The sequence below is a fragment of the Myotis davidii genome, unplaced genomic scaffold, assembly GCF_000327345.1.
Source record: "Myotis davidii unplaced genomic scaffold, ASM32734v1 scaffold309, whole genome shotgun sequence".
Classification (NCBI taxonomy): domain Eukaryota; kingdom Metazoa; phylum Chordata; class Mammalia; order Chiroptera; family Vespertilionidae; genus Myotis; species Myotis davidii.
Window position 1 is genome coordinate 3,196,635 of NW_006383013.1, and position 13,649 is coordinate 3,210,283.

Genomic DNA, 13,649 nt, shown 5'->3' on the forward strand with positions numbered 1-13,649 from the left:
AGACTTGACACAGGAATAAGAACAAGGAGGTACTGACAACCACAGTGGTCCCTTCTCTGCCAGAGGTCCTGCCACCCTCCCGCTGTGGTGACCGCTGGCTGCAGCAGCCTGCAGCACTCCTGGGCCTCAGGGTCAGAGTGGGAGAGGCCATCACCAGGGAAACACAAGGTCTGGCCTGGTGAAGAACACATCCGATCAGCAGCAACAGTGAAGCTCATTACCACCCTTCCTAAGAGACTCTGAACATCAAAAGCTTTAAGCCCTCGATGCAAGACACCTAAACACAGAAACTTTGGAAGTCTGATTGGTTTCTAAATAACATTCTTACTCCAAAGAAAGAAAAAAGTGGTGAGAATCTGGATGGTGTGTTTTTTTTTAACGTTCTTTCTAAGATAATACCCCGTCTTTGATTATACAAAAAACAAACAAATAAACATTAGTAACTCTTGCCTTTCAAAGATGTGGGCTCTGGCATCAATCCAGTACCTAATTGGCACCCTTTGCCCTTCAACCACGGGTGCCCTTGGTATGGGTCACTGCCTCCTGAAACAGGAAGTAGTGGGGGCAGCTTTTCTTCCCAGAAAAGTTACAGTGACCATCCCTTTGGATTGCACAGAAGTCCTTGCTGTGATGGTGAACACACAGGCGTAGGAAAGGAAAAAGAGGAGGCAAAGAGGCAGAGGCGAGCCCTCAGGACTAATAACGCCCCTCGTAGGCCGTGAGGGCTCCCAGCCTGTGCTAGCGACCATGAAGAACTGGCAGGCAGGAATATGGCAGTGGTGAGCGGCTGGACAGAGCCTTCTCCAGCCAGGGAACTGGGCTCCTTCATGGACAGTGTGCTTTCCCTCTCTCGGCACTTGCAAAAAGAGAGTGGGTACCACCAAACGCATCTGCAATAAAGGCTCTGGGAGAGGAGAGAGCAGCAATCCTGTACCAAATACCTATTTTTAGAAGGCAACACCCAACTTGCTTTTAGGCTTTTGCCTGATGGGCGCCTTCATAGAGGGATTCTGCTGGAGTCTGAAGCAAGAAGAGTGTGAGTCATGGACCACAGAACAGGGGCACTACACCACCACCTGCAGAAGCCGAGGAGTGGGCAAAGCTACGTGGGGTCAACGGTCAGGTATGCCAGGCAGGACATGAGGGTCAGAAGCCTCATGCTCCACTTCGAGCTCTTGCCTGTTGGAAAGAAGAGGCACCAGCTGGCAGCCTGCTCAGCCAGCAAACACCGCCTGCCCGGTCCCCCGGGCCTTCAGCTGGTGTAGTAGACGTGGAAGTAGAGAGTCTTGTTGCGAAGCAGGGAGTAGGAGTTGTCAAACTTGAGCAGGTAGATGCCCTCCCCGGGGTAGTCGTGGCTGCCAGCCTGCACGTCACGGTGGCTGTCCCGCCGGTACACAGGCATGACCTCCCCGTAGCGACCCCGCAGGGAGCTCCTGGAGCCTCTCTCCACATCTCCGGCTGGAACAGGGTCTGCATGAGCAAAACGGCAGAGTGTCTGGACATGAGTTCAGAGAACACAGGTAAGTCCTACATGAAGGTAAGAGAATGGACCGGGTGAACTAGTGGCTTTCACCCAGCGGCGATGCTCTTGCCCTACAACAGGAATGTGGAAATATCTGGGTGATCCAAGGGTCCAGGAGTGCTAAACATAAGGACAGCACCTGCCTCACAAACAAGCATCCCCCCCAAATGCCAATAACGCCTCCACTGAGAAACGAGGATTTAGCCTTATGGAACCTACCTAGCTCCCAAAGTGTCCAGACATTAACAAGGGAGAGAAAGATATTTAGAAGGGATGATTCTCACGTCCTTCAGTCAACCAGGGAACGAACTAGCTAATGGAGGTAGGAAAAGCAGACAAACACGCTGCACAGAGTGACCTAGACCTTCCAGCTGGCCTCCTAAAGAGCAGCAAATAAGATATGAGGTTCTCCTCTTCCCTGAATAACTTACGATTTCCCTGCAGACTTGCTTGTTCACAAAGAAGCAAGTTAAGGAATTGATTTTAAGGTGATACAGGAAAATCGAGGAATAAAACTAATGCTTAGATTTATATTATAGTCCCCACCCCCCAAAGTGCCCCAGGACCATCCTGAGAAGGTATTGCAAGTAACAACTAGAATGGAGTACAGAGACTACTTTTAAAACTGCTCCAGGCGTAAAAAAAAAAAAAAGCAAGCAGTAGCCCTAACCAGTTTTGCTCAGTGGACAGAGCTTCAGCCTATGGACTCAAGGGTCCCAGGTTTGATTCTCTGCAAGGGCATGTACCTTGGTTGCGGGCACATCCCCAGTAGCGGGTGTGCAGGAGGCAGCTGATCGAGGTTTCTCTCTCATCAATATTTCTAACTCTCTATTTTTCTCCCTTCCTCTCTGTAAAAAATCAATAAAATATATTTAAAAAAATAGAAAATAAACAAACAAACAAATAAATAAATTAAATAAAAAAGCAAACAGTAGTCAGCCAGCTGTGACCATCTGTTGGGCGTAGGGGGGAAGACTATGGGTACATTTAGCAAATTATAATCAGTCAGTATGGCTCTAGGCCAAGAATAAACGCAAATATCGTAAAACTAAGCGATAAGTTTAAAATAATCTCAGGTTTATGTGTGATCTGAATAACACTGACTCTATACACAATAGCAATGACCCACCCGTTTCCCTGCCCCTGTCCCATCCCTGTCCCCAGGGAGATGTTGGGGAAACAGCAAGTACTGATTAAAAGGAAAAGACGCTTCCACTAAGTCATCTATCCAATCCCACCCGAATGCTCTCTGAGGGTCTGACTTCAGCCTGCGTCGCTCAACTTAGCAGGCGATGCTGGGAGGGATTCCTCGCCCACATGCTGAGGAAGAGGAGGACTGGCACAACACAGGAAGTGGTCACTAGATAGCAGGCTGAGCCGGGAAAGGAAACTGCCAACTATGTTCAAGTTACATTTACCTTCAAGCCCCTCCTCCTCTTCCTCGTCTTCATCCTCATCCTCACTCGAATCACTGACCTGCACAGTTATGTCAGTGCTGGTTACAGGGGTCCAGTCAAAATAAACTCCAAAGCCAATGTCATAGTCATCGGTGGCAAACTCCCAGCAGACACGCTTCCCCTCTGGATGGGTAGGAACCCGGATGGTCACCACCTCACCCCGCTTCACCACCAGGCAGCTGTTCTTCTCCTTGCCCAGCTTGCTTTTGAATTCCTTCATCTTGGCAAAGGTCCAGATGCAGGGAGGAGCCATCAGCGGTGGGGAGACTGAAAGGACAGGCAGCTTACTACAGAGGAACCAGGAGGAAATGCTGCCACGCCTGGCATTTGCTTAGGGAGGTTGTCATAGTCAAAGGCATTCTTTCTACTGGCTATTTTTTACTTCCTTTCACAAGTCACTTTCTTTCTTTCCTTCCGACTCATCTGTCTGCCTGCTTTTGTTTTAAGTACCCGCTGGAATCAGAGAAACCACCTCCCAAAGGTCTTACCTTTCCTGTGGTCCCCCAGAAGATCTGCAGATTCCAAGTCAGCCGAAAGAATATCTATAGCTCCCGTGTGCTCAGACTGGATCATAACAATGTCCCCAGACCTCTGTGGAGCTTGATATTTGGCCATCTGCACAACAATTCCAGTTAGAGGACATGTTAAGAGTGGCAGATCCCAATTACCTCCACTCTCCCAACTCTGAGCTTAATGTGCTAGTCACCATTCCTTCTCTTTCTTCCAGCTACAGGTTGTTAATAAATTCTAATTACTTTAATGCCACCAAAGTGTTCCCTAATTTAAAGATGTGTTCTCTCCTACCCTTTGGAACTTACCCACTCAAGACACTTTATAGAATCCTTGCCCACAAACATCCTCAGAGCTTGCTCCTGACTTGTGCATCAGCAGCTTCTCTGGGCCATGCCTCCGTCTCAGCTTGGCCTGCATAGTACCTACCTACAGCGTCACTCATGACAGCTCTTGCACCCAGGGTTTAGCTCAACTCTCATTCCACCACACAGTCCTCCTGCTACAGTTCCCATTCAAGGGTCCCTTCCAGGTCACTGTCAATCAATTCACTAAAGCACTGTAGAGAGAATCCAGTTTGTTGTCTCTTTCTGTCCGTCTATCTTATCCTATCGGTTGTCTCATCCAGCATCAGTGTTCTATAAATAATTATAACTTCCCCTTAGACCAGCCCCAGAATTTGCATTTACACAGTGTATTTGCTGTCAGACATCTAACCTGCATGGAAGAGTGCAAATGTCACTTGATACTCAAAGCCCTTGACAACCCATGCAGGAGCCTGCACTCTCTCCCGACTGGGTCTCACTTCAAATCACTCAGATTAGGGTTCCTCTGTTTCATGCTATTACGCCTGAATTTCCTGCTCCTTTTACAAGCAGTCGGCAGGTAACACAAGTAGTGTACCAGTACCTACTGCCAACACGGGAGAACACATCAGTGAGACAGCGGTCCAGTTAAGAGACCAGAATTATATTTGCAATAAATAAATAAATTTTGTAACCTCCCAAACTATATTCTCATACTACCCATTTCTGGAGAATAGTCTTTCAATTCTTAACTCCATTACTAAATGAAGTGAATCAGACTGTGGCTAACTTGCTTAAATGAGTCCTTCCTTTTCCAAAAGGCTAAACAAAGGATTTAGCTTGAAACTGATTAGCTACAAAGCCTTAGTAAAGTCACTAATAGCTCTTAGCCTCAGTTTACTCATCTGTAAAGTGGGGATATACAGTACCTATCTCACAGGGTGGTTCTCAGGGGTAAATGAAGCATTGTGAATAAAAGGCTTTATAAAATCTAATGCATTATACAAATGTAATTATAATGTTTGCCATTGTCTTTACTGACTCTAATACCATTTGTTATTATAATATACACTAGTGCCCGGTGTATGGAATCGTGCACATTGAAAGGAAATTAATTAGAAGGTGGCCCATGGGGTAGGACTGGGCGAGATGGGCTGGACATGCCCTGGAGTCAACCTCGTGTGGTCCCTCTCTGGCTGGCTACACCTGGGGCAGCACCACAGCTCAAAGGGCGTCTGCGCAGTGAGCAGGGTCCCTCCGGCAGGCGGGGTCCCTTGGCCTGGCCTGCGGTGATCAGGCCGAAACCAGCTCTCCAGCATTCTCCAAGGGGTCCCAGATTATGAAAAGGCGGTACTTGGGTGACACACCCTGGAATCGGGCTCCCTTCTCTCTGGTTCCAGGGTGCATCACCCAAGAACCGCCACAGCCAAGTCACCGCAGCTCAGCAGCTCCTGCATTTAGCATCTGCCCCCTGGTGGTCAGTGCGTGTCATAGCTACCGGTCGGATGGTTGGATGGTCACTTAATCTTTTATATATACAGATGTTAGTAATGATATAAACAACCCATTATTCCATGGTAGAACACCACTGCTATCAATGCCATTTCTATAGAATCTTTACCGTAGATCCACCACAAGACAAGTGAGAGTGAAACACAGTCCAATGGTTTAGGCTCCTCACATTGAGGAGATTCTAGACAACATGTAAACATTCCTTCTAACACTTCATTTTTTAAATAGGTGCCTACTGATACACTGATGGGCCCTGTGGAAGATACACATGATCAATCGCCGAGTAACTAAAAATGAGATGCCCAAAAAGAGCAAAGAGAATTCTGGGAGCCACCCACAGTGCTTTCTAATTCAAGCCCATCCATTACAGCACCTAGATTCTCGTGCTGTAAACTCCTCCTTTTGAAAGAGAGAGTGAGAATGTGCTTCCTACCTTGTTGAGGACCTGGCCCTGGTCTGTAGGCCGCAATTTCTGTTCCACCAAGGCCTGAGCCTCCAAGGCACTGGCTGCTTTCCGAAGATCTTCCGCGGCATCCTCACTCACTGGAGGTACCATCTGCGGCCTCTCAGAGGAAGACAACATGTTATTCAAAAACTCTTTTAAAAGCCACTCTAGCTCTGGAGAAATTCAGCAATAAAACACTCTTCAAAGGACACACCCACACCCCCTGCTTTCCTCTGGCATTCAGGTCTCCTGTCAATTTAGCTGACCGCTGCCCAGGGCTGAACGAGGCCACAACAAAGTGGTGACAGTACATGAGGGCCCACAGACGGACAAAGCCACACGCCAGGCTCCAGGAGCCATGGTAAATACATAGCTCAGTCATCTGAGATGGACTGCAGGTCTGGTTTTATTCCTCTCTCTGGGACCCATGCTATTTGTTCCACATAGAATTTCAACCAGAGATAGAATCTCAGTACACATAAAGTCACCGGTTAAAGCAAAAAAATGAATTAATCATCAAGACAAAGAAAGTGCAAACTGATTAACAAAGCAATCCCTGTCCACAGTTATCCCAGGAGCAGGGTTTCAGCATTGCCATCACATAGCCTACCTTTTGCAACCCTGTCACAGATCTCCATATTGCACCCAACTCACAGGGTACTAAAATTGGCCATGAAATCACTTTCTTTTCTTTTTAATCTATTATCCTGATTGCTTGAACTATATCTATTTGAATAGTTATTTTAAAGAAGCAAGAAAATAATTATGCTCGCTTCCATCTTCCCTGGCTTCCAGAGAGACTAGAGAGTGCGTGAAGTGCCAGGGCTATAGCACAACATCCAGGTCTCTTGGGAATGATCCGTTTCCAACAAGAGGAGGCATGGATTCTTCAGAGCAGCAGTTACCAAAGTATCTTGCGGAATCCCCGGGTCCTTAAAACTCTTCCATGGGAATCTGTGAAGTCAAAACTTCTTCATAAAAATTCTAAAATATGATTTGTCTTTTTTCATTGTCATCTTCTCAAGAGCCGACAGTGGAGTTTCCTGGAGGCTACATGTGATATTGCCACAGAATGAATGCAGAAGCAGATCTGAGAACCCAACTGTCTTTTGTTATGCAGGCATTACAGAGACTTACAGCATCTCTCTTCCCACTAAATTATTTTTGCTTTGGAAAACAGTTGTTTTTCATTAAAAACATGTTATATATATTAATATGTAATGAGTTTGTTATTGTTCTTTTTAAATGAATCAGTAATAATTTTTTTAATTTTTCGGTTTTAATTTCTAATATAGTGAACATTGATAAATACAACCCACATAAATTAAAATTCTTTGGGGCGTAAAGGTTTGAGAACTGCTGCTTTAGGGCATCATTTCCTCTGAGTAAATGACTGGGGAACAGTACTTTCAACCACATGGGAAAGAGAGGGCTTATTTTGGAGCTTGTCAGTTTCTTTTTTCTTTCTTTTTTTCATTTTCTTTCTTCCTTTCAATGCAAACAAGAAAACCCACTCCTAGCTTATAAACTATCTCTTCTTTAGATAAAACAGAGCCATCTTTTGAAATATCCTAGTCACTCCAACCTCCTTCAGAATAAACAAGAGGTAGTTATTATGAAAATTAGCTATGGATACTGTTGATTTTTATGGGTTTGCTTGAGTAATCCTGTGTAAATTTTAAATTGATCTATGTGTGAGTCTTTTATCCTCTTAAACCCAGAAATTACAGTCCATTTCTTATTTCTTGACACTAATTAGGTGAGCTTGGTAACAAGGACTGGTCTTACTCTCTCTGTGTGCACAGTGTCTGCATCCAAGCCTGTCACATGGAACCCTAAGGCCCTTTGCACTCTGACCCTATCTCTCCTAGAATGATCCCCTCTCGCCTTACCCAATCCACTCCAGTCACAAGGGCCTCCAAATGTCTTGAGAATCCCCATCAGTTCAAGCACTCTCCCACTTGAAGGTTTTTCACCTGCTGTCACCTCTGCCTAGAATCCCCTCCCCCTAGTTACCTTCTGGCTTCTTCCTCAGGTTCCTGCTCAGCCATGACTTCCGGGGGTCCTCCCAGATGTCTGAGTATAAAATGGCTCTCCCCTCCTTGGCCCATCACTCTTTGCCCCCTCTCCCCCGCTTCACTTTTTCTAGTGCACTCATTACTGCCTGACATATTATGTACCATATTTTGTTGATTGTAAGATGCATATTTGTTTTCAGATTTTAACACCACTGAAATATGGGCTGTCCTAAAAATTGGTGATGTCTTCAAACTGCCTGGGGCCTGGGCTGGCGTGAGTCCCTCCACAGAAGATGTGCATCTGCTCTGCCAGGGTGCGGGAGCCCGGGAGCACTACCAACGGAGTCGGAGTTGCCTTGAGGTTCTGTTTAAGGGTTCGTTTAGACCAGACGGGCAGAGTGAATTTAGGAAACAAACTGGTGACTACAAACTTGTGGCTCGTATATTCAGGGGACATATTTTGCCCTGCCCTCATCAGTGCCAGGGCTGAGACTTTCACGGTTCCCTGCTGTCCTTTGCTGTGTGGGGGATTTCCCCCTCATTTGTCTTTTCAAGGAAGGTGCAGGCTTTTGTTGAGCCAGAGATCCGTATGTGTGTGTGTGTGTGTGTGTGTGTGTGTGTGTGTGTGTGGCGGGGGGGTAGGAGGGGTGTCTCTTATTAGACTCACTATTGGGCATTTTTTTCTTTCTTGCTGGTACATAAAGTAGCAGTTCATCTTACAGCTGATGGCAACTTAGATTCCATGAAATAGATTCTTAATTCTATGGTACACTTGTTTTCTGCCTGCCTCCCTCACTAAAATATAAGCTCCATGAGACCAGGGACTTGGACTGCTTGTTCATTTGTGGCATCTTCAGTGCCTAGAACAGTGCCAGGTACACAGCAGGCTCTCAATAAATATCTGTTGCATGAATAAACAGCAGCCCCCCCAATCATTATTTGTTGAGTGAATGTTAATTTTTGTTTGGGAACAAAGGAGGAATATTTGGAATGTGAGGAGACGAGAGTTAATCCGACCATTAGCCTGCCCTTATGGTATGTGGCATCTAAAATTTAGTGTCTTTGCCTTTGTGCATACTACTTTGCACAAATATGGTTCTGTTTATTTAAAAATATATATCTTACACAGGACATGCACCAGCCACATGAATTTAACATTCACATTAGCATTTTATGCTCTGAAGAATATCAGTGAAGGGTATTTTGGGAAAGATGAATTGCAAATCACTTGATGCCAGTGATAAACCACGTAAAGAAAACACTCCCACTGTAAGCCTCTGGCTGTGCTGACCCGGAACAGGCAGGCCATCCCAAAGGGAGGGGCCAGCAGGGCCAGCCCAGGGCCAGCCTCACTAGAAAAGACTGGCTCAACTGCCGTTTCCGTTCCCAGTACACACAAAACACAAACACTAAACTTCAGGCACTAATTATCATGATTGCGGAGGTTTTTTTCTTCACACACTAGATTTTAGAAACAAAACTTTAAATTTTCTTTTTTCTTAGAACGTTCTATATTCCTCACTCAAAAAAAAATGTATTTATTCTTAGGAGGAAAAATCAGTTCTGTGCCAAAACCCATCCCCCAAAGATCCTTCAACTCAACAGAAAAAGGGTGGTGGCAGGATGGAAAGTTCTCCTCAGGGGATTTGATGAGAAAATGAAATATCTCAAATAATCAAAGCCTGAGGAGGCTGTATCTTCTAAAAGGAGTGTTATATACAGTAACCTAGTAGCTCTAAGCATAGAACTCAAAACCCTTCTATCCGTACTTATGAGACTAAACTTTAGAATCAAACAAAACTAAAGCTAGGTAAATTGGGGCAAGTTACTGAAGTCACTGTTTGATTTTCCTAATCTGAAAATAAACAATAGGTATACTTATTTAATGAGAGTTGCTATGAGGATTAAATGAGATCACACATTTTAACACTTGGAATAGTACTGAGCAAATATAAATATTCAATAAAAAGTGGCAATTTTATCATTATTACAGAAAAAGATTCAGCGAAGTGTGGTTTATATTATTATCAGCAACTATATTAATCATTATCTTTCATCATCTAAATTCTGGGGGGAAGAGTTTTATTTCATATACAAAGGTGAGAAGAAAGAACTTCTACTCAAGAAGTCACAGAATTTTGCCCAGCTGGTCTGGCTCAATTGGTTGAGCATCATCCCATTCTGCTTGACAACACTGTGCTATTCCCTGTTCGTGGGACTATGATATCCACTAGTGAAAGTTCTCCAAGATACAGTTTTTCATTAATTATACCATTAATATTTCGTGTGTCCACTCATTCTAGGGTTCAGTACAACTTGCTGCTATATATTCTAATATCACTGATGGTGGGGGGGATGAGATGGACAGAGAGGGAAATTAAGAATGATAACTTCAAGGTGATCCTAATGGTTGAATCTGAAAATTACATAATAAAACACTGCCTCCAATAGTGTATGTGTATGTGTATGTGTGTGCATTTTATAAATAAAAACCAAACACATATTTTCTTGAAAGTCCACCTCGGATCCATTTCAAATGTTTTCACATTTGAACATAGTCTTTAGGAGAACATAAATAAAGACACTACACTGTTCATTACAGTTTTATTTTCTGAGAGAAAAAGAACATTTTATAACTTGAAATAGATCTGGCATTGCCCTAAACACACTTAAGGGTTGATTAATTAAGGGCAAAACCATTCACTTCTCTTCTCCCTTGATGTCACTGTCCACTTCTTTCATCAATTCCTTATCTCAGAAGAGAAAATCTCTAGAAGTATTTATCCAAAGCAGTTGCTGTCCCTACCTGTAGGGTGAGGAATGGGGCTCTGGATCAGAGGCAGAAGCCACTGGAGAGATGACCTTGGTGTTTTCTAGATCTTCATTCTCTAGAAAATTATGGAAAGAAAAACAATATCTAAGAGGGAACACAACCATAATTATCTTGTATCTTTTTTTAAAATCTGGCAGTTTCAAACAACTTTCCATTTCCAAAAATATTCTGGGCATAAACTTTATACTCTGGGAGGCTCAGTACATAAATTATTCAAGTCATCACATCCAAGTATTTTCAGATAGTCATAACCCATTTATAAAAAAGTAAGTCTTCTTCCAAAATAAGTACCCACAGAATTAATTCTAATTGAAGAACCACTATTTCTCAGAAAGCAGATGGTTAAAATTAGGCAGGAAATATAGTGCACAGTGAGATGTAAGATGAAATGAATTGTAATTCAGTGCCAAAGTATACAGTGCCACCTCTATCTATATATATAAAAGGCTAACATGCAAATTGTCCACTCGGGAGTTCGACTTGGAGGGCGCGAGTTCAATCACTCACTATGATGTGCACTGACCACCAGGGGGCATCACAGAATATGGCGGGTAACCAGCGGCAGTGGCAGGATGCTGAGGGAGCGAGAAAAGGAGGCGGCAGGGAGGCCAGGTCTAGGGACCCTACTCTGCACGAATTTCGTGCACCAGGCATCTAGCATTCAGTAAGCTCAGATCACTGTATCCAAGATCAGGTAAAAGATTTTTTGTAATTTCATTCATTTACTAACTCGCTCATTCACCAATAACTTACTGAATACTGTTAGACACCTTCAAGGAGTATAGTGCATAATGAAGTGCATAATGAAGGCTATGGTCCCAAGCTCACAACAAGCCTATGGCTGGTATTATCATTGCCATTTTTCAGGTAAGGAAAAGAAGGCATAGAGACAAGATTCAAGGCCAGGCAGTCATGCTCAGAACCATTAGGTGATACTTGGTTCTGTGGTTTATTCAGTTAGCCTTTGCTTGAGCACTCAGATATTAAATAACCCTTGGTTTAACCTCTTCTGGCTAAGACTGAAGCCTAAAGTTCACTTCTCAATTCAAAATTCAATTTACTAAAACAAACCTCAAACTCCGAAAGTTTCAGAGTTTGGGGAACAACATAAAAGTGCAAATGACAAGCACATATTTGTGATTCAATTTTAATCTAGTCTCAATTTTTCTATGTAAATAAGACCTGTTTTTCTTTTCATCAATCCCCACTCTCATAGATAGAAAAACCTTAGAGCTTATGCCACGCAATTTTCCTCTTGTAAGATAATAAAAAAAATATATTAGTCTCTGCCCCTGGTTCCTAACACAGAATTCCCAAAACCCTTATAATTTCTTAAGTGATAAAAGCACTGGGAACATCTTTTGTTCTGATATTTGGTCTTTGATCCCAGTTGCTGACACTGAGTTCCTAAATCCCTAGGCTGGGTGATCGCAGTGTCTTTTGTTCTAATGAGGTGACGCTTGGTGGGCTCCTGGATGGGGGCCCATGCACCAAAGGGCCTTGGGATGAACTCCCAATCAAGGGCATGTACCTCACCTCAGTTGCAGGTTTGTTCTGACCCAGTCGGGGAATATGGGGGAGGCAACCAATTGATGTTCTCTCTCTCTCTCTCTCTCTCTCTCTCTCTCTCTCTCTCTCTCTCTCTCTCTCTCTCTCTCTCTCTCTCTCTCTCTCTCTCTCTCTCTCTCTCTCTCTCTCTCTCCCTCCCTCCCTCCCTCCCTCCCTCCTTCTCTCCCTTCACTCTCTCTAAAAATCAATGGAAAAAAGTCCCCTCAGATTAACAACAAAAAAAGAATAATATCCTCTATTATCTCTATTTAGGAGCTTATTGTATTGCCTTTCACATTTTTTAAAAATATGTTTTTATTGACTTCAGAAAGAGGGAGAGGGAGAGGAGATAGAAACATCAATGATGAGAGAGAATCATTGATCAGCTGCCTCCTGGGGATTAAGCCCGAAACCCAGGAGTGTGCCCTGACCAGAAATTGAACCATGACCTCTTGGTTCATAGCTCGACGCTCAACCACTGAACCACATTAGCAACTTTCTCATTTTGATCTACAGTCCGACTAGATTTTTTTCTTTTTCTTTCCTCCTCTTTTCTCTTAGGATATCCAACTGCCCCAGCAACATTCATCATTCTTCCCCCACTACTCTACAGTACAATCTTTGTTGCAAATCAAAGCTTTATCCTATTCCTAGGACCTATGAATCTGCTGTGGAAAGCTTCAAAATAAGTCTTGATACCTGATAGAGCAAATCTTTCCATCTTGTTCTTACTAGTGTCTTTCTTATTTGTGGCCTTCACTTCTACATATGTTTTAGGACCAGCTTGTCAAAATCCAAAAAGGCCAAAACCCTGCTGGGATTTTTATTGGGATTAAATTTTACCTATAAAGTTGGGGAGAATTGACATCTTTTCAATATTGGGTATTTCAATCTAAGAATATGTTATATCCTTCCATTCATTTAAATATTCTTTATTATCTCTCAATAATCCCTTATAATAAAAGCGTAATATGCTAAGTGTCCGACCATTCATGAGACCATTCGTTCAACCATTCCACCAGTCGCTATGACGCGCACTGACCACCAGGGAGCAGGCACTCCGACCAGTAGGTTAGCTTGCTGCTGGGGTCCTGCTGATCGGGCCTGGGAGAGATGAGCCAGACATGCCCTGGAGCCCTCCTGCAGTCCCTCCCCAGCCAGACAACCTCCTGTGGGTTGCAAGAGGGCACAGACCAGGCCGAGGGACCCCCACCAATGCACAAATCCATGCACGGGGCCTCTAGTATATTATAATATTCTACAGAAAGACTTTGAATACAACTTGTGATAAATATTCCTCATATTTAATTTTTAAGTCCGGGAAACTAAGATGGCGGCAGAGATAAACACCGGGAAATTAATGCCGCGCACAACAATTGATTAATACCTCAGAGAAACAATACGGAATTCATCCAGAACCATAGGAAGCCTGGCTGACTGTAAACTCTACAACTAGAAGGAAGGCAAGGCACACTGAGACCCGCAGAAGCTGCAGGAGA

At 43.8% G+C, this 13,649-nt stretch overlaps 1 protein-coding gene across 1 annotated transcript; it reads right to left on the bottom strand.

Moving 5' to 3' along the window:
• Positions 1-423: 423 nt before the first annotated feature.
• On the bottom strand, positions 424-10,706 carry TMED8 (transmembrane p24 trafficking protein family member 8). Its single transcript, XM_015558005.1, has 5 exons — positions 10,576-10,706; positions 5,740-5,869; positions 3,468-3,594; positions 2,941-3,246; positions 424-1,470 (listed from the first exon to the last, which is right to left on the bottom strand). Exons 1-5 carry the CDS (start codon positions 10,704-10,706, stop codon positions 1,253-1,255), a joined length of 912 nt encoding a protein of 303 aa, XP_015413491.1. The 3' UTR covers positions 424-1,252.
• Positions 10,707-13,649: the final 2,943 nt, after the last annotated feature.

Excerpts from the sequence above, each read along its gene's own strand:
- TMED8 (XM_015558005.1), bottom strand. The coding sequence starts at position 10,706 with ATGGTTGTGTTCCCTCTTAGATATTGTTTTTCTTTCCATAATTTTCTA. Across the intron at positions 5,870-10,575 it reads CCCCATTCCTCACCCTACAG|GCCGCAGATGGTACCTCCAG; the intron begins GTAGGGACAGCA and ends TTCCTCTGAGAG. Across the intron at positions 1,471-2,940 it reads AGAGGAGGAGGGGCTTGAAG|ACCCTGTTCCAGCCGGAGAT; the intron begins GTAAATGTAACT and ends TTGCTCATGCAG.